The following is a 27,960-nucleotide window of genomic DNA, read 5'->3' on the forward strand; positions in this document are numbered from 1 at the left end:
ATCGATTGTTGGACACTGTCGATCAGGGCCGTGGACTGTATATATGTTTTTTTTTTGAGTAAACATGCTTCTTTGAATTTGTTATTCACCTTTTTTGAATATTTGCTTGCCTCTAGTGGCTATATAAAGTATAATTCTGGAAAGCACTGGAAGCTTTTTTGTACTACAGCATTGAATAAGTATTTTTTGATTCGTTAATTCTTATCTATAGATTTGAATGGAATGTTTCTCATTTCTGTGGTATAAAGATAGCTGTTCAAGGCTAGGTGCCACCTTTGTGGTCTCTCTCTTTGTCACTATCAGTTCAATTTCTCTTTGTTCTATCAACTCTTAATAAAATGATTGTGAAGCAACAAGTTTTGTGCCTCTTTCTAGATTTCTGAAAGAAACTTGGATATAAACTCCAGAATCTAACATCACAACCACATCCCAAGAATGTTTCAAAAGGAAATCTATAAAAAAGGAAAATGTTTGATACTGCCAAATGCTGTTCCAGCAGCAAAATCTCTATGCTTGCTCAGGCTACAAAGATTTCACTACCACAATGTGCATGTCAGGTTATATTTATAATAGATTTCCACTAGTTTTACTCTCCCTCTTTCCCACACACTCACACAGAGAAAAGGCAATAACTTCTTCTGTATTAACATTGGCAATATAAATGGTAACAAAAAGCAGCAAATTACAAATAGTAACCGAGTGTGAGTAGACTAAAGTGGGCTAATAGTTGGTAAAGTCCCTAGCTCTATGATTGCAGCAGTAACACTGTAAATGTCAGTAAGCTTATGTAAACTTTGGATAGATCTGCTGATCTGCTTCCTGTGTCATTTCATCTTCTGTGCCAATTCCCCATGGCCCTCAATTCTCTGATCTTTCAAAGTTTTATCTATTTCCTCTTTAAATTCCCCCAGTGATCTGGCATTCACAACCCCTAGGGCGGAGGATTTCAGAGAATCACCTCTGTAAGTGGAAAAAAAAATTTAAAAACAATAATTATATAACAAAACAAAATACAGTGACATGAAGATTATCTTTTTTGCTTTATTAATTGAAGAACAATTCCCCCTAAATGCTGCAGTCAAAACCAGAAGCTAAGAAAATGAAGGTACAGTATTTACTCTCATTTTGTGGAAGGGGCATATCAATTACATTGATTTGTCCAATTTATTCAAAATACAGCTTTTTGGCGAATCTAAAAGTTGTACTTTATCATTAGGTGGAAACACATACAAAGGAATTAAGTCTTCCAAGCAACTTACTTTTGTGTTTTGGATACAGAACATCAAATCCAGGCAAGGGCAACACCACATCATGTATGGTATAATTCTGTACGTCAGATTCCTGAATTGGAACTGCTGTTCCTGAAAATCAATAAAACAAATAGTTTTTATTTCCCACATATTACACCTTGGTTCTTGGTTCCAGATAATACTAAAAATATAACCATTAAATTTTGTTTATAGCTACAAGGACAATTCGACTTTAATGTGGAAATTAATAAAATTATTGCACAACTTGGGGAACAGGGCAACAATCAGACCCTTGAAACTATGACAGAAAGAGATACGAAATCAACACCAGAAGGTAGCGCTCCACATAAAACATGGTATGTATCAACCTTGTGCAAGGCTACGTCCACACTAGACCGGATAATTTTGAAAACACCGGTTTCGAGTAAAAACAACAGGCGTCCACACTAGGCGTTTTTCAAAATATCTCTGTCCACATTAAAATGGATATTTGGGCGAATCTACTCCTACTGGGCATGCGCAGACACATCTACAGAAAACAAGTCAAGAGGAAACAGTATAACATTTACATTCCCACGGCAGCGTTGTGCTATTCCCATTGGTCAAAAACTAGAGTACCAGCAACAACAGTAAAAGAAAGCTCTCAACAATGTCTTTGAGGAATACAAAGAAAACCTCCGCTGGAAAAAGCAGACCGGACTTCTTCGTTTAGACAGACAATGAAGTCAAGCTGTTTCTGTGAGTTACAAAAGACTACAAAGTCAGCAAAGCAGTGGAGAACGTGGAGATGTTTAACTCCAAACAAGCTATTAACGTAGACAAGTAAACAACACACGCATGAAGCCGTCCTCTACCCAAGATCAACAAGGGAGTGGAATCTTCTGCCACCAGACCTGCGCGGTATTTCTGACATTAATATTTTTAAAGATAGACTCAATCAAATCAATTTAGGCGATCTAGTCAAAAAAGCTCACTTTACAATTTAACTCTCACGTCATTCATACCGACTGCGTGTTATAACAGCTGTCCAGCAGTACTTGTGCAGTACCAAGCAGAAGCAGAAAAAGCATTGTTGTTCTGTTGTCATAACAGCGTTTTAAAATATCTCCGTTTACCCCGTCCACACTACAACGCGTAACAATCGTTTTCAAATTTACACACGCTGAAGAGTGTTTTCGAAAAACTCCGTTTTAGGGGGATGAAAACGCCGTTTCAATGTGGACAGAGGGTCAAAACGAAGAGAAAAAGCTTCGTTTTCAAAATTATCCGGCGCAGTGTGGACGTAGCCTGAGTCTTATTAACATGACCAGTCTGACTCAGTAAAAGTTCGTAAATTGTTTCATTGACTTCCTTTAGGAAAACTTACTTCCAAAATTTTAAAGTCTGGACTGTATTTGTCTTCAGTCCCATATCAATTTGCCTTTACGCAAAGAGCAGTACCTTGCTAACACTAATAACATAGCAGCACATCACATTGTCCTGCTGTCTCATAGTTCCTACAACCCAGTTTTGATTCTGACCTCAGGTGCTGTCTGTCTGGAGTTGGCACATTCTACCTGTAACCACATAAATTCCATCCTACACTAGTTTCTCCCAAATATGTATTGGTAGATTAATTGGTGACTGAAAATTACTCCTCGTGTAGGTGAATGAGAGGAGGATTGGGGGGACATTGATGAACATGTGAGATAAAATAGGTTGTAAGAAAATAAATGGGGAAATGGCACTTTGGGAATGTTCTGCATGGTCTTTCTTTATGCCATGAGAAAAATATGAAAAAACAATAATTACTGTTATATTTAGCAGAACCCTTCATGTACACAAAGATTGGAAGTGCTCTATGTGTACAAACAATCACTAACCTTATGGCGCACAGAGCAGAGCAGCATGACTCTTGGTTTCTAGCTGTGTATATCATGCAGATACAGGTCAGATTCTTGTGGGTTGTATTGGTGCAAATCTAAAGGAATATCCCATTTACCTCCTTTCAGTACCAAATCTCCTGGCATTGCTTTAAGTCCATATTCTTCAATCCGTTTACTCACTATGTTATTCCACACATAGCTCTGATAACTGTGAATGTACATTAATCGATTATTTCTTGGAATCTAAAAACAAAAATAAAGGGTTAAACAAGCAGATCTCGAAAATGATTTATAACCAGTGTCTTAAAAAAAAAAGGGCATCCAAGACATTAGTAAATAATAAGGAAAAATTTTCTTCCCTAATTCTGATGTTGATTTTTTAAAAAAATGACATCCAAATTATTTATGAATAGATGTAATCAATAATAGAAAGAGGATCATAAGCTTTACTAAAATCAAAGAAAAGCTTTTAACAATAGTATAATACATCATACTCTTCCTTAAGATAAATACACTTGAATTCCATCAAAACTCAACAAAATAACTTTCTGTGAACTGATAAAAGACATGCAGAAAAAATGGATCACATGAGCAAACCATTTAGCCATGTCAGTTAATATTCCATCTAACTACGTAGGTGAAACCTACCATTCCAAATGCAGAGACAATGTTCTTCATTCCATATTTTGCCAGACCTCGGAGCAACTGTCCTTCCACACACCTTTTCACAGGAAGCTTTTTCAATGCAGCTTCAGGGTCCTTAGTTTGAGCCCATTCTTCCCTGCATTTCACCAGGTATCCTCTCTCTGCTAAAGGCAAGACAAAAAGTAGTATTAAACATTTCCAAACTGGTGTGTGGACTACTAAAATTTGCATCTGCTTAACAACAAATTATTCCTACCTCCTGGCCGTGGCTTCAAGATCAGATCAATAACTTCAGTCCAATTGTTTTGTAGAATTGCTCTAAATAACAAATTACAATGATCAAAATATATAATAAAAAGTAGCAACAGACTTTCTACCTGTAAATAGTTGAAATCAAAAAAAAGAAAAGTACACTTTTGAATGAACGTATTTACTTTGATGGAATTTGATATTTTAATGAATTCAAATATACTAGATTGTCCCTCTTTGCACACAGCAATGCAGGACACCAAGTGCAGTGAAACAGTAATAATGATCGATGTCGCTTTCAGAGATCTACTATACAGTTGGAAAACTAATTTAAAAGACTAACACACACAAGGTCCTGAATTGCCAATAACATATTGAAGAATAGATCTATTTGCAATGTCATAAAAATACAATGACTTTGTAAAAGTGGAATGATTTTCATTCCAACGAGCTAGTCAAGCTCACTGGTGAAAGCTTAAGTCAGGAACCGGATTTCACAAACATATTTAATTTCTTTAAAATCAGCACAACGCTCATACTTAGTTGTCAAGGGGGTATGGTACCAAGAGAATGAGACAGTAATTTGTTACTAAATAGATTCATGTAGGACTCAGTCAGGATTTTTGATTCCCACAAAGTGGTTGTGTTCTTAAGAAATTAAAGAAACAGGAGATTGTGTGTTTCAATATGGCTTTATGAGAAGCTACATAAATATCAGAAACTAAACAATAAAAAAAAAGTGGAAACTTAAGTTAAAAATTTCACTTGCCCATTTAATACTGAATATATTTTGCCCTGCAAATCGATGGAAATGGGGTGACACAGATCTTATGTAGGGCACCTGGCATTTAACTGCTATTTCCATACTGTGAAGGATTGTGAAATATAGTGCAAGGTTTGAATAAAGAAACTTTGGTAGTAAATTAACTGTCAAATTAGATACAGGAAGAATGTATGACAGGGCGAGCAAGAAAGACAAAAAGACAGAGAGAAAAGTTAAAGATAAAGATCTTAAAGATTAGCTTTTATTTGTCACATGTACATAGAAACATACAGTGAAATGCTTCATTTGCGTCTTATTGGCGAGGATTGTGCAGGGCAGCCATAATTGTCACCACACTTCTGGAGCCAACAAAGCATACCCACAACTTACTAACCCTAACCACATGTGTTTGGAATGTGAAATGAAATCAGAGCACCTGGAGGAGACTCCTGTGGTCACAGGAAGTAAAGTGTAAACTCCTTACAGACAGCAGCAGGTATCAAACCCTGATGTGATCACTGGTGCTAAAGCAGTTGCACTATTGGGCTATCGTGCATTAAAAGTTTTGTCAACAAACATTAAAAATAGAAACACACATCAAAGTTGCTGGTGAACGCAGCAGGCCAAGCAGCATCTGTAGGAAGAGGTGCAGTCGACGTTTCAGGTCGAGACCCTTCGTCAGGACTAACTGAAGGAAGAGTGAGTAAGGGATTAGAAAGTTGGAGGGGGAGGGGGAGATCCAAAATGATAGAAGACAGGAGGGGGAGGGATAGAGCCAAGAGCTGGACAAGTGATAGGCAAAAGGGGATACGAGAGGATCATGGGACAGGAGGTCCGGGAAGAAAGACAAGGGGGGGGGAACCCAGAGGATGGGCAAGAGGTATATTCAGAGGGACAGCGGGAGAAAAAGGAGAGTGAGAGAAAGAATGTGCGCATAAAAATAAGTAACAGATGGGGTACGAGGGGGAGGTGGGGCCTTAGCGGAAATTAGAGAAGTCGATGTTCATGCCATCAGGTTGGAGGCTACCCAGACAGAATATAAGGTGTTGTTCCTCCAACCTGAGTGTGGCTTCATCTTTACAGTAGAGGAGGCCGTGGATAGACATGTCAGAATGGGAATGGGATGTGGAATTAAAATGTGTGGCCACTGGGAGATCCTGCTTTCTCTGGCGGACAGAGCGTAGATGTTCAGCAAAGCGGTCTCCCAGTCTGCGTCGGGTCTCGCCAATATATAAAAGGCCACATCGGGAGCACCGGACGCAGTATATCACCCCAGTCGACTCACAGGTGAAGCGTTGCCTCACCTGGAAGGACTGTTTGGGGCCCTGGATGGTGGTAAGGGAGGAAGTGTAAGGGCATGTGTAGCACTTGTTCCGCTTACACGGATAAGTGCCAGGAGGGAGATCAGTGGGGAGGGATGGGGGGGACGAATGGACAAGGGAGTTGCATAGGGAGCGATCCCTGCGGAATGCAGAGAGAGGGGGGGAGGGAAAGATGTGCTTAGTGGTGGGATCTTGTTGGAGGTGGCGGAAGTTACGGAGAATAATATGTTGGACCCGGAGGCTGGTGGGGTGGTAGGTGAGGACCAGGGGAACCCTATTCCTAGTGGGGTGGTGGGAGGATGGAGTGAGAGCAGATGTACGTGAAATGGGGGAGATGCGTTTAAGAGCAGAGTTGATAGTGGAGGAAGGGAAGCCCCTTTCTTTAAAAAAGGAAGACATCTCCCTCGTCCTAGAATGAAAAGCCTCATCCTGAGAGCAGATGCGGCGGAGACGGAGGAATTGCAAGAAGGGGATGGCGTTTTTGCAAGAGACAGGGTGAGAAGAGGAATAGTCCAGATAGCTGTGAGAGTCAGTAGGCTTATAGTAGACATCAGTGGATAAGATGTCTCCAGAACAGAGACAGAAAGATCTAGAAAGGGGAGGGAGGTGTCGGAAATGGACCAGGTAAACTTGAGGGCAGGGTGAAAGTTGGAGGCAAAGTTAATAGTCAACGAGTTCTGCATGCGTGCAGGAAGCAGCGCCAATGCAGTCGTCGATGTAGCGAAGGAAAAGTGGGGGACAGATACCAGAATAGGCACGGAACATAGATTGTTCCACAAACCCAACAAAAAGGCAGGCATAGCTAGGACCCATACGGGTGCCCATAGCTACACCTTTAGTTTGGAGGAAGTGGGAGGAGCCAAAGGAGAAATTATTAAGAGTAAGGACTAATTCCGCTAGACGGAGCAGAGTGGTGGTAGAGGGGAACTGATTAGGTCTGGAATCCAAAAAGAAGCGTAGAGCTTTGAGACCTTCCTGATGGGGGATGGAAGTATATAAGGACTGGACATCCATGGTGAAAATAAAGCGGTGGGGGCCAGGGAACTTAAAATCATCAAAAAGTTTAAGAGCGTGAGAAGTGTCATGAACATAGGTCGGAAGGGATTGAACAAGGGGTGATAAAACAGTGTTGAGGTATGCAGAAATGAGCTCGGTGGGGCAGGAGCAAGCTGAGACAATAGGTCGGCCAGGACAGGCAGGTTTGTGGATCTTGGGTAGGAGGTAGAAACGGGAAGTGCGGGGTGTGGGAACTATAAGGTTGGTAGCAGTGGATGGGAGATCCCCTGAGCGGATAAAGTCAGTGATGGTGTGGGAGACAATGGCCTGGTGCTCCTTAGTGGGGTCACGATTGAGGGGTAAATAAGAGGAGGTATCCGCAAGTTGTCGCTGTGCCTCGGCAAGGTAGAGGTCAGTACGCCAGACTACATCAGCACCCCCCTTATCGGCAGGTTTAATAATAAGGTTAGGATTAGTGCGGAGGGAGTGGAGAGCAGAGCATTCCGAAGGAGTAAGGTTGGAATGGGGACAAGGTGCGGTAAAGTCGAGACGGTTGATGTCCCGTCGGCAGTTTGCGATAAAGAGATCCCGAGCGGGGTGTCCATGAAGAAGAGGAGGGTTAAAGACGGGAGAAGGGGTCATCGGTGGGGGTGGAAGAGTCCTTGCCGAAGAAGTAGGCTCGGAGACGGAGACGGTGGAAGAAAAGTTCCGCATCGTGGCGAACACGGAACTCGCTGAGGTGTGGGCGAAGGGGGACAAAGGTGAGGCCCTTACTGAGGACAGAGCGTTCTGCCTCCGACAGTTGAAGGTCGGAGGGGATGGTAAAGACCCAGCACGGATGAGAGCTGGGATCAGACGGGGGAGGGGGGAGGCTGGGGGTGTCAATGCAGAGGGGAGGGTTGGGGTGAGAGGAAGATGGAGCCTCTGAGGACCCAGGAGCTGACGATGGGATCTGAAGGAGACGGGATTGCAGAGTGGTGGTGGGGGAAGGGGAGACGGGAGTCACAACAGCAGCACATAAAGACTCGGCCTGGAGTTCAAGGCTGGTGTCGCAGTTGGTGGTTGCGCAATCGCTGTGAAGGTGTCCATGGTTGTTGCTGGAGTCCGGGTTTTGAATATGCCCTGAGGTGTTGGAGCCGCCGAGATCAATGGCAGGGGCCGCAATCTGAAGTTCATGCCCGCTAGCGTCGGGGCCGGCAGGCTCTGGAGTCCGTAGATGTAGGATCTTGCGATCTTTGCCTAACATGACAAAGTCAAAAAAACGGCGATTGCAGGCGTGAATCCGACGGAGGATGAAATAACGGGTAGGACCATTACAGACGGCGAAGAAAGTGTCCCGAAGGTGTGGAAGGGTCTGGGATAGGGACACCAAGTACCTCCTCATGGCAGAAAGAGTGGCCTTCAGAGCTTGACGGGAGAAGCGGCGAGAGGCAGAGTCAATAAAATGTGAGTACCTGGGATCCTGAGAAGGTCCAAATTAAAAATAGAAATGTGACTTCTCTTTTAAAGTTGTAAACTTTCATTCCCACTGAAAGTGACAGGCTGTAATTAACTTTTCACATATCATTTGATACTTAGACTGAAATGGCAAATTGTAACCTTTTGTGGAAAATTTAATTGGTATCTGTCGGCAAAAGCCAAAATCCATAAGACTACAAATTTGACTAAAATGGTGCTTCCAAGGCATTAAATTTTGGTTTCCTAGAACAACTACAAAAATGCCTATGAATGAAAGCACTCCAGTAGTTTGGATATAAACACCTGCCCGAAATATTAGGCCCACTGTTATTTTTATAGTTAGCTTTGAGCCAATGCTAATCACCACATTCTGGTGGCCAAATTTTGGCTGAAGTTGAATTCTAGCCCAGCGATGCACAAAGTTCAGAATGTACTTTTTTTTCTGTTAGCTTTGACATTATCTCTGTAACTATGCAATAAACGAATGACAGCCTTTTCACTAGTTTGGGCTAGAAAGTGAAATAGATGCATAGCTTTTAAAATACTCTACGATGTGGCGATGAATTCTCTTCCAGCAAGATGCATGTGCAGTCTGAATTCAAATGAGAGGAAACCATAAGATTTGAAGGGCCCTCCGTTGTTCAGAGTCGACCATGAATGTTACATCTCAGCTGTATGCAAGCCAGGAAAGTACAATTTGGAGAACAAACTGTTGCCCATGTAGCAGGCTCCCTCTCTCCATGCTGCTGATGAGTCCAAAGGAATGACAGGGACAAATACAGTTTGGTACCAATGTCGTTGCAGGAGATGCCAGTCAATGTAGGACTGCAGCTCCAGATATTTCCTCAGGGTTTACTCCCCAAGCCTTCACCATGAGTGGGTATAGCTGCAAGGCAGTGGAGGTTTGAGATCAGAGTTTTCCTTCTCCTAGATGAACTGCCAAACATGGCTGACGAGCCCCATCAGCCCAAAGTGACTAGTTTTAAGGCGCCAGTAACCCGCCTTTGCCCCTTTTCCTGTCGAAACAGTTTTGCAAGGTTTAGTAGCTAAACTACATGTGAAGGCCAGGAGCTGGACTTGGTTGTCAGGGACTATTTGAGATGCACATCATTGGGAGCATTTAATAGGTAGTGGGAACTTGTCTCCACTACCCTCCCCCCACCACCCCTGGCTGTAACAACCTTAAGGAATCTTTTTTTAAAAGAAGATGTGCAGATAAAGAAAGAAAAAGAAAAGATGGTGTGACAAGAAGAGAAAATCTAAAGATAATATATTTCGCTTGTTATTGGCTCCGTGGCAGCTCTCACGATGCACCGTCATCACGATCCAAGTCTGAAGTGTCTGGCCACTATTGTAGCCTACCTGGCTGGGTAGCACTACGAAACAACAAAGGCCATTAGAGAACTGAAGGTCTACAAACCAATGAGATCAGCCAAAGCAAATAACTGATGTGACTAGTATTACGTAACCAATGTGCATGCAATCATGGTAGCATAAGGATTGTTAAACAGACCTACACAGAAAGGTACTATCATTTCTATTATTTATGGGGAGAATGAGGTTAAAAGGGAAATTAATCAGCCATGATGAAATGGGCTGGATAGACTAATTCTGCTCCTATGATCTATGCTGGCCTACTTGTTTTCTTAAAACTTTATTTTGATTTTGTAAATATTACTTCACTTTCTCTTTAGTAATACAATTGAAGACCACCTCAATGGAGTTTTCAGAACCCAGGCTGCACAATGCAAAAGTGAATGACAATCAAGGTGTGAAAATAGCAGTTACTTATTTATTGAGATATGGTATGGAGTAGGTCCTTCCAGCCCTTCGAGCCATGCTGCCCAGCAACCCCCAATTTAACCCTAGCCCAATTTACAATGACCCATTAACCTACCAACTGATTCGTCTCTGCAATGTGGGAGGAAACCCATGCGGTCACGGGGAGAAAGTACAAACTGCCTGCTCACAGGCAGCAGCAGGAATCTTTTCTAAGTACTCAGGAAACTATGACTTGAATTGTCAAATCCATCATGAGTGCAGTGTGTTTCTGAAAAATTACAGCCAGTTTCAAGCACATCATTCTACATCAGGAAATCGGCAGTTGCAATCAGTATCTGTAAGCATGTTACCGTTAAGGCCAAAGGGTAGTACAAATAAATTGGACAGTTGACAAATATATTAAGACAGACAGGCAGAAACAAGTAAAACCCTGGTTTAATTTGACATTTGTCTTTCTTATTGTGTGGATTTTAACTACATCAGACAACTTTGGACCAAATTCACTTCAATGAAGATTAATAATTTAACTATTTTATTTGTCAGTAATGGTATTACTTAATACGAAATGAAGACAGTTAATTTTATATTTGAAACTACCTTTTTTTAAAATTTTTAAACCTTTTTTAAAATAACCTTATTTAGAATCACAGCGCAGAATAGGCCCTTCCGAAGCTTTGAGCCATGCTGCCCAGCAACCCACGGATTTAGCCCTAGCCAAGTTACAGGACAATTTACAGTGACCGATTAACCTACTAACTGGTACATCTTTGGACTGTGGGAGGAAACTGGAGCCTTGGAGGAAACCGACACGCACGTGGAAAGGAGCATACAAACTTGCTTACAGAGGACATTGGAATTGAACTCTGATGCCCAAATTGTAACTGTAACACGATAACTGCGATGCTACCATGGCACTCCATGTAGTTTGACTTGGAAAGATCCCCAAAACTGCAAGATTTCTGCTGAACTTTTATGCTTTAACCAACATGAGTAAAATCATCTTTTATCTCATTGTCTCTCTAGAGCTTTGCTGAATAGAGGTTATCCACAGATTTATCTACATTCGCTCAAGTTCAAAAGTACTCCTTGTTGTGAAACACCCTTGGATGTTAGGAGATGAAAAATTCTTACATTGATGCAAGCTCTTTTAATTTTCTTGGCTGTTTGGTGAGATGCATAAGCTTCAGTTGTCAAGAATGTTTTCAATTACAACAAAGGCAAGCAATCAATTTGGGGGTCATGTTTAGGATCTACCATTTTTATTTTCTCTGGGAACTGAACCAAGAATAATTAGCTGTTATTATTTTCTGAGCAATATTTTATTCTGCAGTTTCTACAATTCTTAATGAAGATACAACTTACTTTCCCACTTGGTAAGTAGGAACTGCTGTTGTTCCAAATCTTTGCATTCCATAGTAGTTAATAAATCCGATATCCCTGAGTGAAGTCATGGCATGCTCTACTTGCAAATCTGATCCAGTGATATTCCTAATAGAATATAAAACCAAACCATAAATATAGCTCCCAACACTTGATTACAAAAATTAACAGGTAAGATTGTCAACATGACTTGTCAATTTAAACACACCCTTGTGGTTTCCCTTTGTCCTTTTAACAGTTTATTGAACAATTCACTGCCGAAGATCAGTAGTTTGTGATGCTAAATGGAGCCTCTTCCATTCTTCAATGATAATAAAGATAATGAAGGTTTAATTTTATGCTTGTATGCTGTCCTTTTTGCATTCAAATGTGAGATAAACCATAAAACATTAGTTATGTGCAGTTAAGATAGGCTTCCAGATTGATAATTTTGTTTCTTGTCTCAAGGACAATAGTACATTAGTTGACTATCAAATGTTAGTGTAGTTAGCAAAGCAATGTCTATCAAATCCTGTTCCAAAATATAGGCCATCTTTATTAAAGAGAAATCTCTGTGTTAAGCTAGCATCCAAACATCTACTTTTAACCAATCACACCATCTTGGACCGTAGACTTAGTTTTCCATTGAGACTTAAAATCAAATTCATTCCATTTTCTTCTTCTAGGTTTAATGCTCAAAAGAACAAAGAGGTTACAGGTTCTTTCGAGGATAGAATAACAAATAAATAGTAAGAGCTGATGACTTGGCCCCCTGCATCTGTTCCACTACAAATATGACCATGAATGTATTTTACTCCAATGCCATCTTCTCGTACAATCTCCCTCAATTATCTTAACATGTGCAAATATATCACATGTAATCACAACAATGCCGAATGACTGAGCCTCCGCAGATAACTTGGATAGAAACATTCAAAGATTCACTTTTCTCAGGGTGAAGATAATTCTTCTCATCTCAGTTGCTTTATTTTGAGCTTTTGATCCCAAGTTCTGGATACCCCAGCTCAGAAAAACATATCCCTTAATCTACCTGGTTAAACCCTATTGGAATTTTGCACATTTCAATGAGATAATTTCTCATTATTCTGACCTCAAGGGTGAAAGACTACTCTGACCCCAGGGGTGAAAGGTCTACTCTGATTAGACAATCCACATCGAACAAACCCCCAGTTCAAAGAATCAATCAGGTGAACATACACTACAGATGCAGGCATATCGTTATTAAATAGGGTGATCAACCCTGTGCACAATGTTCCCGATGTGGTCTCATCAGATCCACACCTAAGTGACATAGGATATCTTCAATCTCGTAATCAAATCCACTTGCAATAAAACCAATACACTATTTGTTGACCTAAATGCTTGTTCTACCTGCATGTTAGCTTTAAGAGATTTGTATCAAGATCATCCACATTCCTCTGATCACAGACACCTTCCAATCTTCCACCATTTAAAAATTGTACACTGTTTTCTATGAAAGTGGATGACATTCCATACTTTTACATTACCATCTTCCTACTACGTCCTTAACAGCTCAACAAACCTATCCACATCTGCTTGAAGCCTCTAGGCATCCAAGCCTTGATTATCGGCAAATATAGATATATTGCACTAAGCTCCCCTCATTCAAATTAATAACACAGACTGTGAATAGTGGATGCCCAAATTGGAACCTCTCCCATTCCCCAGTAATCACAACCATTCAATCTGAAAACAAGTATTTTATTCCTATACTGTATTTTATCTGTTACAGATTTTGGAACGTGCTTCCAGTGTCTCAATATTCTGCTTTTCCCAAACCTTAGGATGCAATTACTGAGGACTTTCAGAAAGCACTAGGTGGCTTTCAGTCTCATTAATTTCTTTTCTATAGTTTCATTATTTTTACTGATGCTCATTTATTTCAGTTATGCATTCTCTCTAGACTTATGGCTCTTCCATGAAGATGGGGACAAACTGTTTAATTTCTTTGCCGATTTCTTATTCCCAGTATAATTTCTCCTGTTTGACAACAGCGAAACAAATACATGGATAGAGGTCACCAATTTACACCTAACCCTTCGGATGCAGGATGGGGAGATATGCCAACAAAATTAGACATCTAGAACATGGAGACACTTGCTATATTGCATCATTTAGACCCTGCCATACAATAACACAAATCTGTGCACAATGTGGCAGCACATAAAGACAGAGAAACTTTAACAGATTAACCACCACCCTGCACAGTCGTAGAAATGCAAGAACTTTAGAACTTAGTCAATTAATTAATTTAGTGATACAGCATGAAGTAGACCCTTCTGGCCCTTTGAGCAATGCTGTCCCCAGCTAGCATCCACAAACCCGATTTAACCCAAACCTAATCACGGGACAATTTACAATGACAAATTAATTACCCAGTATGTCTTTGGACTGTGGGAGGAAACTGAAGCATCCAGCCAAAAGCCAAGCATTCTACGGGGAGGACATAAAGACTCCTTGCAGAGGGTGCTGGGATTGAACTCCAAACTCTGACACCCACAGCTGTAATAGTCATGCTAACCGCTATGTTATCATGGCACTTTATCAAAATTCAAATTCATTTATCACCTGAGCATCAAAACATACAATGAAATGTGTTGTTTGCATTAACAACCAAATCACCTGAGTGGGTGTTGGGGGCAGCCTACAAGTGTTACTATGCTTTCTGGTGCCAACATACTACAGCCATGATACTATGACTTTAGCAATGCAGTTACAGTAGATTTCTCTTAAGTTTCCACAATAATCTTACCTTAGAACAACTGTAAAATGATTTCCTTGCAATTCTCCCAATTTCAAGGGATATTTTTTGTAACTGAAATTGCCTAGCCTAAAGTTCATTAAACATTTGTTCAGATGAGAAAGTCTCTGTGCTGTGATTCTGTTAAGAAATTTAAAAACATAGCATCAACATGATATAAACAGAAACAGGTTATAAGATTTCAGATTCTCATTTCAATTGAAATAACATTAATATAGAAAGCACACTTAAACAACACAAATTTCAATCTCAACAAACATTTAAAGTTAATAAGTTTTCAGTAAATGAATTGACTTTTCAATGGAAGTCTGAATGAGACATTTGTTTCCTTGGCTACACCAATGTATATTTATTAATATAAACTTACTGAGGTATGATTAATGGTTTCTTATTAATTAATGACTGTATGATGCAGTCATGGTGAAAATTCCACCCTCCCCTCTCCAACAGGGATTATAATAGTGACGTACGATGTTTGTTCATAATAAATGAAGAAAACTATTTGAGCAAACAGAGGTCCTTAAGTTCCTGAAAAGTCCTTGGGGAGCCCAGGAATAGAGCACCAATTCTCTTCCATTTATCAGTCATTTTCCTGGCAAATTTGTGTATTGACTGCACATAGCTTAGATGAAACTACTTAAAACAAAGGGAAGGAATGCATGAGGCAGGATAATTAGCATTTTAATAGTTAATTTAAATGATTAACTAAGGAGGTTGACCTCTGGCGGACTGATCTCGACCTTGCTGAGGCCAGGCAACAGCTCTGACAACTCCTCTTACTTACCCCTTGAACACAGGATCCTACTAGGAGCATCATGCCATTGTTATCCGCACCATTACTGACCTTATTAAGTTTGAGGATCTCCCATCCACTGCCACCAACCTCATAGTTCCCTTACCCTGCTCCTCCCGTTTCTACCTCCTACCCAAGATTCAAAAACTGGCTTGTCCAGGTAAACGTATTGTTTCTGCTTGTTTCTCTCCCATCAAATTTATATCTGCATACCCTGACTCTGTTTTATCCCTCTGGTTCAGTCTCTTCCTATCTACATCCGTGACACTTCACACGCTCTTTATCTTTTCAATGACTTCAATTTCCCTGACACTGACCATCGCATTTTCACTTGAGGTATCCAGCCCTTATACACATTCACCGCTCCCCCCCCCCCCCCCACCACCATCAGGAAGGCCTCAAAGCTCTCCGTTTCTTTCTGGACACCAGACTTAAGCAGTTCTCTTCCACCACCATTCTCCTCCATTTGGCAGAACTGGTCCTCGCTCTCATTAATTTCTCTTTTGGTTCCTCTCACTTCCGAACAAAAGGTGTAGCAATGAGCACTTGCATGGGTCCCAGCTATGCTGCCTTCTTGTTGGCTATGTGGAACAGTCTATGTTCCAAGCATACACTGGTATCATTCGCCAACTTTTCCTACACTAAATCAATAACTGCATTGGTGTTGCCTCCTCCACTCATGCTGAGCTCGTTGACTTCATTAACTTTGCCTCCAGTTTCCATCCTGTGCTCAAATTAACCTGGTCCATTTCCAACCCCTCCCTCCCCTTTCTCAATCCTCCGTCTCTATCTCTGTAGATAGTTTATTGACTGATATTATTTTATAAACCCACTGATTCTCACAGCTACCTGGATTATACCTCTTCCATCCTGCCACTTGTAAAAATGCCATCCCACTTTCTCAATTCCTCCGTCTCCGCTGCATTTGCTCTCAGGCTGAGGCTTTTTATTCTAGAACTATTGAGATGTCCTCCTTCTTCAAAGAAAGAGGCTTTTCTTCCTCCACATTCAATGCTACCCTCACCCATCCACCTGCCACACTATCAAGGATAGAGCTCCTCTTGTCATCACCTACCATCTTCCACATCCAGCACATAATTCTCCACAAGTTCCGCCATCTCCAATGGGATCCCACCACTAAACACATCTTCAACACCACCCCACCCCCCACGGTTGGGTAGCCTCCAACGTGATGGTATGAACATCAATTTTGCAAACTTCTGGTAATGGCCCCACTCTCCTCTCCTTCACCACATTCTCACTTCCCTCTCTCAGCTATGTCCTTACCTGCCCATCACCTCGCTCCGGTGCTCCTTTCCCTTCCTTTTCTTCCATGGCCTTTTGTCCTCCCTTGTCAGATTCCCCCTTCTCTAGTCCTTTATCTCTTTCACTAATCGACTTCCCAGCTCTTTACTTCACCCCTCCCCTCTCACCTATCACCTAATACATTGTACTTCTTCCTCCCCTTCCCTCAATGACTTCTCATATCATTGTCCAGTCCCTAACGTTGACTGTTTACTCTTTTCCACAGATGCTGCTTGGTCTGCTGAGTTCCTCCTGACATTTTGTGTGTATTAATTTAAATGTTTTAATTGTTTTCTTTAAGTATTCAACTTACCTTGTCTTCAAATACTTAACAGTATGATCAGTTCTCAGTATTTTCAAATGGTTTTAAATGTCACAAAATTGTCACTGATGTTCAAAAACTATTGACAAGGCTTTTAACTCAAACACAAATTTTAGCTCACCATTCACCATTAATAAGCTGGTTGGAAGTGGCTCTGCGTATCATGAGATTAAAGCATTTCTGAGGAAGGCACTGGACCTTTCCTACTCCAAGATTTTTAAGTTACATTTTTCAAAAGATGTCACTTAAATTAAACCACAGTGTCTGCAGTGTTTGCAACAAGTTTTGAAGAAAAGGCTACCATTAAGGTTTTGAAGAAACAGTTCCAAAAACAAGCACATGCCAGTTACATTCTGCAAGAAATGGTGTTTAGGTGATTGAAAGGTTTATTGCTCTGACATCTTAATGACTATAAGCTCATTATCCGCTAATACTTACTTTACAACTGCAATTTCTTGAACAGTTATAGCCCTTTTATCTTTGGTTCCCATGTATGAAAATATGTTTGGTTTGACTCTGCAGAAATAATAAAGAAAATGTTTCTACAATAAAATAGGAAAACAAAACTTTAAGGTTACATTTTAGTTTCATAAAAGGTATTCTTTTTAAAATTTAGATTGAAATAAACATAGGTCTATCACAAATCTCCCTATTGTTTTAGGGCAAAGGATATCTACTCAGTAAACACAAAATACTCTGCAGATGCTGGGGTCAAAGCAACACACACAAAACGCTGGAGGAATTCAAGTTGGGCAGCATCTGTAGAAACAAACAGTCAACTTGGGTCTTGGCCCAAAACGTTGACTGTTCGTTCCCACAGATGCTGCCCGACCTGCTGCGTTCCTCCAGCGTGTTGTGTATGTTGCTATCAACAACTCAGACTTGCTTCAAACCAATTTTTAGCTTTGAACTTGACTTAAGTAATAAGAACTGAGAATTAAAGTTTTCAGGTCTGCTTCACAACTTGCAAACAGATTTCAGAATTTTTCTCTGCAGTTTCAAGCTTGCAATTCCATTCCATATTTCAGGAATTTAAAAAAAATTGAGCCACAAAGATAAGACAGCAAGGGTTTGTTGTGATTTCTATATGCAAGGGCCAACTAGTGATTACTCCACAAATTATTACACTTAGTTTCACTGCAGTACAAATCACTTAAAGATTCATTAGTTCTACCTTAGAAAGTTGTTAATTAAGAAACTGTTGGCAGATCAGATTATTTAAATTGATGTAAACAAATTCTGAAGTTGAACACATACTTATGCAGTCATACCCCTAAAACCCTTAACATTGGTAGCTCTCATAATTTGGTTTTGGACTTAAATCCTATGAACATATATGTGTAGGCTGTTTGCTTCATTACATATGGAAGTGTAAGAAATAAGGTGGATAATCTTGCTTTTACAGACTGTCAAGTATGATGATGTGGCCATCACTGAATCGTGGCTGAAGGATGGCTGTAGTTGGGAGCTAAATGTCCAAGGTTGCAAGCTGTATTGGAGGGATAGGAAGGTAGGCAGAGGGGGTAGAGTGGCTCTGCTGGTAGAGGATGGCATCACACCAGTAGAAAGATGTGACATAGGATCAGAAGATGTTGAATCCTTGTGGTTTGAGTTCAAAAACTGCAAGTGTAAAAGGACCCCGAAGGCAGTTATATACAGGCCTCTCAACAGTAGCTGGGATGTGGACCACAGACTACAACAGGAAATAGAAAAGATCTGTCAAAAGGGCCAGATCTATATTTTAATAACAATAACAATTCAAATATTTTTAAAATAGTTCAGAAAGGGTCCCCATAGCATTTGAAAATCTTGGTTAGAATCAGAAATCGAACAACGAATCTTCTCTAAACGTGACATAACATCGCATAACCATTGAGCATGTGTGTGTGTGTGGGGGGGGGGCAACCTCCTTCCATTTAAGCAAGATCGCCCTCCTAGCCATAAGAGAAATAAAAGCCAGTACCCGCAAATGAGAAGGCTCAAAATTATAGCTCTTTCCCCAACAATACCAAATAAGGCAGTCAAAGGATTGGGCTTAAAATTAACTTCAAGAAGTACAAAAAAAGTTTGGAATACATCTTTCCAATATTTTTCAAGGCTCGAACATGACCAAAACATATGAATTAATGAAGCCTCTCCATTATTACATCCGTCACAATAGGGAGATATATCTGCAATAAAATGAGAGAGCTTGTCTTTAGACATATGAGCCCTATGTACCACCTTAAATTGTAGGAGGGAATGACGAGCACATAATGACGAAGAATTAACCATTTTGAAACTAGCCCTCCTGGTCTCATCAGATAATGAAGTCTGTAAATTCTTTTCCCAATCTTTTTTAATTTTGTCTAAAGGAACCATTCTCAGTCCCAACAACAGACCATAAAAATAAGATATTGAGCCATTATGAAAAGGTTTCAAATTAAAAATTACATCTATTATGTTCTTATCCAGGCTGGTAGGAAATATATGTAGTTTATATCTTTAAAAATCTCTGATCTGTAGATATCGAAAAAAGTGGGTATTTGAGAGGTTATATTTCACTGAGGGCTGCTCAAAAGAAGAGAGAATCCCTACAACAAACAGATCCTGAAATTGTTTAATGCCTAACCTGTCATAGAACCATAGAAACTACAGCACAGAAACAGGCCTTTTGGCCCTTCTTGGCTGTGCCGAACCATTTTCTGCCTAGTCCCACTGACCTGCACACGGACCATATCCCTCCATACACCTCCCATCCATGTATCTGTCCAATTTATTCTTAAATGTTAAAAAAGAACCCGCATTTACCACCTCATCTGGCAGCTCATTCCATACTCCCACCACTCTCTGTGTGAAGAAGCCCCCCCAATGTTCCCTTTAAACTTTTCCCCCCTCACTCTTAATCCATGTCCTCTGGTTTTTTTCTCCCCTTGCCTCAGTGGAAAAAGCCTGCTTGAATTCACTCTAACTATACCCATCATAATTTTATATACCTCTATCAAATCTCCCCTCATTCTTCTACGCTCCAGGGAATAAAGTCCTAACCTATTCAACCTTTCTCTGTAACTGAGTTTCTCAAGTCCCGGCAACATCCTTGTAAACCTTCTCTGCACTCTTTCAGCCTTATTTATATCCTTCCCGTAATTTGGTGTCCAAAACTGAACACAATACTCCAGATTCAGCCTCACCAATGCCTTATACAACCTCATCATAACATTCCAGCTCTTATACTCAATACTTTGATTAATAAAGACCAATGTACCAAAAGCTCTCTTTACGACCCTATCTACTTGTGACGCCACTTTTAGGGAATTTTGTATCTGTATTCCCAGATCCCTCTGTTCTACTGCACTCCTCAGTGCCTTACCATTAACCCTGTATGTTCTACCTTGGTTTGTCCTTCCAACGTGCAATACCTCACACTTGTCTGCATTAAACTCCATCTGCCATTTTTCAGCCCATTTTTCCAGCTGGTCCAAGTCCCTCTGCAGGCTCTGAAAACCTTCCTCACTGTCTACTACACCTCCAATTTTTGTAGCATCAGCAAATTTGCTGATCCAATTTACCACATTATCATCCAGATCATTGATATAGATGACAAATAACAATGGACCCAGCACTGATCCCTGTGGCACACCACTAGTCACAGGCCTCCACTCAGAGAAGCAATTCTCTACCACCACTCTTTGGCTTCTTCCATTGAGCCAATGTCTAATCCAATTTACCACCTCTCCATGTACACCTAGTGACTGAATTTTCCTAACTAACCTCCCATGCGGGACCTTGTCAAAGGCCTTACTGAAATCCATGTAGACAATATCCACTGCCTTCCCTTCATCCACTTTCCTGGTAACCTCCTCGAAAAACTCCAACAGATTGGTCAAACATGACCTACCACGCACAAAGCCATGTTGACTCTCCCTAATAAGTCCCTGTCTATCCAAATGTTTGTAGATTCTGTCTCTTAGTACTCCCTCCAATAACTTACCTACTACCGACGTTAAATTCACTGGCCTATAATTTCCCGGATTACTTTTTGATCCTTTTTTAAACAACGGAACAACATGAGCCACTCTCCAATCCTCCGGCACCTCAACCGTAGACAGCGACATTTTAAATATTTCTGCCAGGGCCCCCCCAATTTCAACACTAGTCTCCTTCAATTTCAACTCTAGTCTCCTTCAATGTCCGAGGGAACACCCTGTCAGGTCCCGGGGATTTATCCACTTTTAATTTTCCTCAAGACAGCAAGCACCTCCTCCTTTTCAATCTGTACAGTTTCCATGATCTCACTACTTGATTCCCTCAATTCCATAGACTTCATGCCAGTTTCCTTAGTAAATACAGACGCAAAAAACCTATTTAAGATCTCCTTTGGTTCCGCACATAGCCAACCACTCTGATCGTCAAGAGGACCAATTTTATCCCTTACAATCCTTTTGCTCTTAATATACCTGTAAAAGCTCTTTGGATTATCCTTCACTTTGACTGCCAAGGCAACCTCATGTCTTCCTATTCTATTCTATTCTCTAAAAAATAGATCGGTCGTAGATGGTTTAAAAAAAATTAGAAAACGTAGGACTAGAAAGGGAAAATCTCAATAAACCAAAATGTTTTCTGAACTGTAGCCAGATCCTCAAAGTATGTTTAACCACCAAACTGTCAGTTAATTTATTTAAAGATAAAGGAGGACAGGATCCAAAAAGAGAAATAATAGAAAATTTCGTAACAGAGTTGGCTTCCAAAAAGACCCATATTGGACAATCCTCACAATTAATATAACCATAACGTAAGATTTCGTATGTTAATTGCCCAATAATATAACCTAAAATTGGGTAGAGCAAGGCCTCAATTCTTTTTAATTTTTTGAAGGTGGGCTTTATTTAATCGGGGTTTTCTGTTCTTCCATATATAGGAAGAAAGAATCGAATCGAAAGAATCAAAAAAAGACTATATGGTAATCTTTTTTTTCTCTTTTTTTTACCAACCAGCTTTGTTTTGGTAGTGGGTGTAGATTTGTTTTAATAATATAATTAACCATATTATTGTATTTCATAATTCAATTTATTTTATTTCATTGATCATGAATATGGGATACCATGATTGTATCAGTGTGATTTATATATAGTGCATTCTGTGCTTATTTTGATTTATAATAAGTAACCTTATGAATTCTGTATTTGTGTATATGAACTTTAGTAAAAATATTGGTGAAAAAAAGGGCAAAGTTATGACAGTCATGGGAGATTTCAACATGCAGGTTGATTGGGAAAAATCAGGTTGGAAATTGATCTCAAGAGATTGAGTTTGTTGAATGCTTACGAGATGGCTTTTTAGATCAATTTGTCGTTCAGCCGACTAGGGGATTGGGTGTTATGTAATGAACTGGAGGTGATTAGAGAGCTTAAGGTAAAAGGACACTGAAGAACCAGTGATCACAATATGATTGAGTTCAACTTTAAATTTGACAGGGAGAAAGTAAAGCCTGACGAAGCGGTATTTCAGTGGAGTAAAGGAAATTACAGTGGTATGAGAGAGGAGTTGGCCAAAGTAAACTGGAAGGTGTTGGCAGAAAGGACAGAAGTGCAGCAATGGTGTGAGTTTCTGGGAAAAACGAGGAAGGTGCAGGATAGATCATTTCCAAAAGCAAAGAAATACTCAAATGGCAAAACAGTACAAGGTGGCTAACAAGGGAAGTCAAAGCTAATGTAAAAGCAAAGACAGGGCAAAAACTAGAGGGAGGATAGAGGATTGGGAAGCTTTTAAAGCCCTACAGAGAGCAACTAAAAGAATCATTAGGAGGGAAAAGATGAAACATGAAAGCAAGCTAGCAAACAATATCAAAGAAAAAGCTTTTTCAAGAATATAAAAAAAATATATAGGACCGCAAGAAAATGAGGCAAGAGAAATAATAATGGGGGCCAAGGAGATGGCAGATGAACTAAATTAGTATTTTGCATCAATCTTCACAGGTGCTCAAAAAGCTGAAAGACCTAAAGGTACATAACTCACCCACACCAGATGAACTGCACCCTAGGATTCTGACAGAGGTAGCAGTCGAGATTGTGGAGGCATTAGTAATGATCTTGCAAAAATCATTGGACTCAGAGGACTGGAAAATTACATTCCATTCCATTCTTTAAGAAAGGAGGAAGGCAGCAGAAAGGAAATTATAGACCAGTTAGCCTGATCTGTGGTTGGGAAGATCTTGGAATCAATTAAGGATGGGGTTATGGAGCATTTGGAGACACAGGACAAGACAGGACAAAGTCAGCATGGTTTCCTTGAGAGAAAATCTTGCCTGATGAACCTGCTGGAATTCTTTGAGGAGATTACAAGTAGGACAGATGAAGGGGATGCAGTGGATGTTGTATATTTGGACTTTCAGAAGGCCTTTGACAAGGTGTCTCACATGAGGCTGCTTACCAAGTTAAGTGCTCATGGTATTACAGGAAAATTATTGGCATGGTTAGAGACAAGGGAAAATCTGCATATGCTGGAAACCCAAGCAACACACACAAAACGCTGGAGGAACTCAGCAGGCCAGGCAGCATCTATGGAAAAAAAGTACAGTTGATGTTTTGGGCCAAAACCCCTCGGCAGGACTTGAGAAAAAAAGCTGAGGAGCAGATTTAAAAGGCGGGGGGAGGGGAGGGAGAAACACCAGGTGATAGGTGAAACCTGGAGGCGAGGGAAGAAGTAAAGAGCTGGGAAGTTGATTGGTGAAAGAGACAGAAAGCTATGGAAGAAAGAAAAAGGGAGGGAGGAGCACCAGAGGGAGGCAATGGGAGGGCAAGGAGATGAGATAAGAGAGGAAAAAGGAGAAGGAGTGTGGGGGGGGGGGATTGGGGGCATTACCAGAAGTTTGAGAAAGCGATATTCATGCCATCAAGTTGCAGGCTACCCAAACGGAACATAAGGTGTTGTTCCTGCAACTTACGTTCCTGGAGGATGCCATGGATGAACGTACTGCAATGGGAATGGGAAGTGGAATTAAAATGGGTGGACACTGGGAGATCCTGCTTGTTCTGGTGGACTAAGCGCAGATGCCCAGCGAAGTGATCTCCCAATCTACGTTAGGTCTCACGGTAAATGACTCACAGGTGAAATGTCGCCTCACCTGGAAGGACTGTTTAGGGCCCTGAATAATAGTGAGGGAGGTGGTATAGGAGCAGGTGTAGCACTTGTTCTGCTTGCAAGGATAAGTGCCAAGAGGGAGATCAGTGGGGAGGGACAAATAGACAAGGGAGTTGCATAGGGAGTGATCCCTGCGGAAAGCAGAAAGTGGGGAAGTGGTGGTGGGGGGGGGGAAGAGAGAAGAGAAAGATGCGCTTGGTGGTGGGATCCTGTTGGAGGTGGCGGTAGTTCTCTTGCTATGGTTTAGTTTTCTTTTCTCTTCTCCCTAAATATCCCCTTACTTTGTCAGCCATTCTTAAATGTCTCCCCTTTCGTCCAACTCAACTTTACTCCAATTGTTCTTTCAATCTGTAATCCTGTTTAATCCAAACTTTCTACCTGTTCCACCTCTTCAAACCAATGAAAGTATGTTTAGAATTATTTAATCTATTTTAATTAAAGTACTTTAACTAAAAGTAGAACTGCAAAATATTTCACTTATATAAAACGCTAAAAAAAATGGTATGTTACAACAGACAACTCAACATACCTCAGAAATTTAGACAACACATTAATGGCATCCATTGTATCTTTGTTTTCCTTATACAGCACAAAATGGCAGTAGGTTCCCCTGTTTTTGGGCCACGAATGTTTTCTTGGATCTTTGGTGGGGGAGGGGAGGGATGGGTTTAAAAAAAACGTTGCTCATTAAACGGAGAAACATCACTGGAAAATCATTTATTTTCTTCTCTCCGCGATTATTATTTTCAAAGTTGTCATACTACAAACACATTAATTAAATAATTAACATTACACAAGGCATTGAGGAAGAACCTAATAAATTTCCCAAATTTGACTTGCAACCTGAAATTAAAAGCATGCCCTCGTAAATAACTACAAGATTTAGAGTTCATTAATCATGCTTTACCTGATTTATGACAATTAAAGTCAAATTCTGCAATTCAGAATTCTTGGACATTAATTCAGAAGTGAATTCTCTAAATTACTCTGCTTTTTCCTTGGACTTCATTAAGTGGCAGCCCCGCACATATATCATAGCAGTAGAGAATAATAGTTATAAACTGCACTTGGTCAATAGACCAATAGCGCTATCAGATGCTGATTCTCTCTCCATAGATGCTTCCTTTTCATTCAAATGTCTTCTTTTAACTTCTTGGTGAAATGACCCAAACATAGTTTGTCTGAACATTAGTTGGTAACTGTTTTTCAATTCTTGAGCCCGTACACCAGTCAAAACTTTCAAATAAAATTTTTTAAATGTGAAGAAGTAGTAATAAATCAGGCAGCATGTGGGGGAAAAAGAAACAGTTAATGTTTCAAGTCTAGGCTCCTGGTCATACCTGAAAGTTATCTGTTTCTCAAAGATGCCGCCTGAGTGTTTTTAAAATTCTATGTTTTTATTTCAGATTTCCAGAATCTGAGTTCTTTGATTTGCATGAACTGCAGTTGATCTGCATTAACTTTTTTTAGCAGTAGGGTACTGCTCATTGCAAGAAAGGTCTTATGTTGTTTAGTTATACATTCTGCAGATTCTATCATATTTTACCAGAACAAAAACTGGAGTAAGTTGCAAAATATTTACCATAATCAGACTCACATTTATCATCATTGAAAAGTCATGAAATTTGTAATTTTCATTTTTTATTATGAACAATCTTATCTCACAATAGTCCCTTTATTTATACATTTTGCTACACGACAGAGGCTCCAATAGGTGGAAGCTGTTATTTGATATAATGTAATCAATTTGTACCCTTGCCTGTGTCAGAAGGCCAATGATTCAAATTCTATTCCAGGAGTTTAATTCTGGGATCACAGTAATGAGGGAATGCTGCAATGTCTGAGCAACTACTCTTTACTCAGATGTTGAACCATATTGCTACTCTTTGTGGTTCAAGTAAATGTAGAAAAAAAACAGACCTTATTAGGATTTAGGTTATGTTGCTCTTTAAGCTCCAACCACCAAAAACTCCCTTAGTGCTGCTTTATGAGAACTTAATTTTTCAAAAATATTTGACAGTTACAATAACATGCTTGTGACTTAAATTTATATGCTAAAATGTCCTACTTAAGTTAACCAATTAAATTTCAAAATACAAAGAGCATATATACATGTAACACTTTACAAATTTCCTAAAAACTAGAACACAGAAAATTAACATTTGCCAACCAGAAATAATTAAAAACTTTGCGCATTTATATTCAGTCCTGCTATTTTTCTTTCCTAAATCCAATAAGGTTTACTTTGTTTGATAAAATTCACCTGTGACAGATTTTCAATTAGCAATCCAACGGAAATCTGTTAAGAACATTATTGAATGTAAAATGGTTGAAAATTAATTTTCCGGTGAATTATCTGAACATTCTTTGAAATAATGTTCATTCAAAGCGGAGCATAAGGATGGTTTTGTGTTCCTTAATAAGATTGTAATTCAACTCGACTGTACAACAAATATTCATCATTCCAGCTCACCTGTTTTCAATTGCGTGTTGTATTACCTCCTTCTATGACAAAAAGCAGTTGCACCTTAGCAACTAAGTGTTCTATTTACCTAGAGCCATCCATTTCTCAGCAACATCAAATCAAAACATTATAAGGAATCTGTAACGCACAAACAATCCACCAAAATATGCTACAAATATAATTGATAGTCATCCACTTGTTCTGTGTATTGATGGTTGTGAAAGAAAGCCATTTTTATATACAAGGGTCAACTACAGAAAATAGTATTTCTAACTGTCAAACTCATATCACAATCTTTGGGACACAGTTTGGGACACTGCACAGAATGGCTGAAATTTCTTTTCAGTGGAATGAAAAGCATCTTACCTGCTGCTTTGACCTCTGTCCAACCATTGAAAAGCATAAGAAGTATAAACAGAACATTATTCAATTTGTAGAACAACATCCTAGTGTGGGTGTATTGCAGGTGGCCATGCAGGAATTGCAGCTATGAATGTGCAAAATAATGTCAGTAGAAAGGTCATTCGGCAGACCATTATTGTAATTCAAGCTTTTCCCTATTATCTTAGTGCATTAATCATCCAGAAAGCCACACTACTAAAATCTAAATCCCAGACACTTGCGGAGACCAATGCTTGATTCTATAGTTCAGTTAAATCACACATTTTTCAAATAAAACAATCAGTTATGCTTATAAAAAAGACAGATCGTGCAAGTTCAAAAACTTGGCACAATGTGTTTTGTCAAATTGGCCATTTCCTAAGGTACTTGGCTAGTAGAAGATAGGTGATCCCAAAAACAAAAATTAATGTTATCATCCTATTATGACTTGTATATTAAGCTCTATTTTCCCAGTTCTGGTAAATCATTGAATATCAACATTAGTCAACTTATTGGCTCAATGAAAACCAACTTGCTTAAAAAGATTTATGCTTCCTTTCTCAGAAAATGAGAAATATTTCTTTTATGAATAGCTTGAGACTAGTTCTCAAAGAATGAGATCCTTTTACTATTTATATCCAGATTTATTAATTAGACTTATTAATTTAAGAGCCACACTCATTGTTTGAAACTCACCAAATGGAAAACTAAAGCTCACATTCCAGGATCAAAAGGCTGATGACTTACTGTCTCCTAAGACAGTGAACGACTGAGCAAATAAAGAAGGTCTGGACAAACAACATGTCCCACTTACAATTAGTGTGCAAACCATCAAACTGTGCACTTAAGTTTGTTTTCCATGCTTTTGCCTCCAATTTGAAATATTAGACCATGTCCTGCACTCAAAACCAGTGGTGTGAGGCCATTGATTAAAGGGGATAGAATGAGTAGTCAAAGCATGAAGCTGATATCGTCCCATGTCCACACAGGCTCAGACCAACAGTGGATTGCAAGCAGATGCATGAATGACTATCTACTCTGTAACTCAGAATACTGCAGCCAATTACTGATGACATAACTGAGA

The 27,960-nt window shown here is 39.8% G+C and overlaps 1 protein-coding gene across 3 annotated transcripts in view; it reads right to left on the reverse strand.

Moving 5' to 3' along the window:
• Window positions 1-27,960, reverse strand: part of pus7 (pseudouridine synthase 7) — a 64,087-nt gene that overhangs the window by 17,156 nt on the left and 18,971 nt on the right. For 2 of the 3 annotated variants that reach the window (XM_072241382.1, XM_072241384.1), the window contains exons 6-13: window positions 24,561-24,672; window positions 17,351-17,428; window positions 14,484-14,612; window positions 11,693-11,818; window positions 4,017-4,078; window positions 3,764-3,924; window positions 3,232-3,358; window positions 1,260-1,361 (exon numbers count right to left, since the gene is read on the reverse strand). In XM_072241382.1, the coding sequence (XP_072097483.1) occupies window positions 1,260-1,361; window positions 3,232-3,358; window positions 3,764-3,924; window positions 4,017-4,078; window positions 11,693-11,818; window positions 14,484-14,612; window positions 17,351-17,428; window positions 24,561-24,672 (897 nt within the window). The remainder of the gene's footprint in view (window positions 1-1,259; window positions 1,362-3,231; window positions 3,359-3,763; window positions 3,925-4,016; window positions 4,079-11,692; window positions 11,819-14,483; window positions 14,613-17,350; window positions 17,429-24,560; window positions 24,673-27,960) is intronic. The other variant, XM_072241383.1, reaches the window with a different exon arrangement.

Source organism: Mobula birostris, chromosome 23 (genome assembly GCF_030028105.1).
Source record: "Mobula birostris isolate sMobBir1 chromosome 23, sMobBir1.hap1, whole genome shotgun sequence".
Taxonomy (NCBI): Eukaryota; Metazoa; Chordata; class Chondrichthyes; order Myliobatiformes; family Myliobatidae; genus Mobula; species Mobula birostris.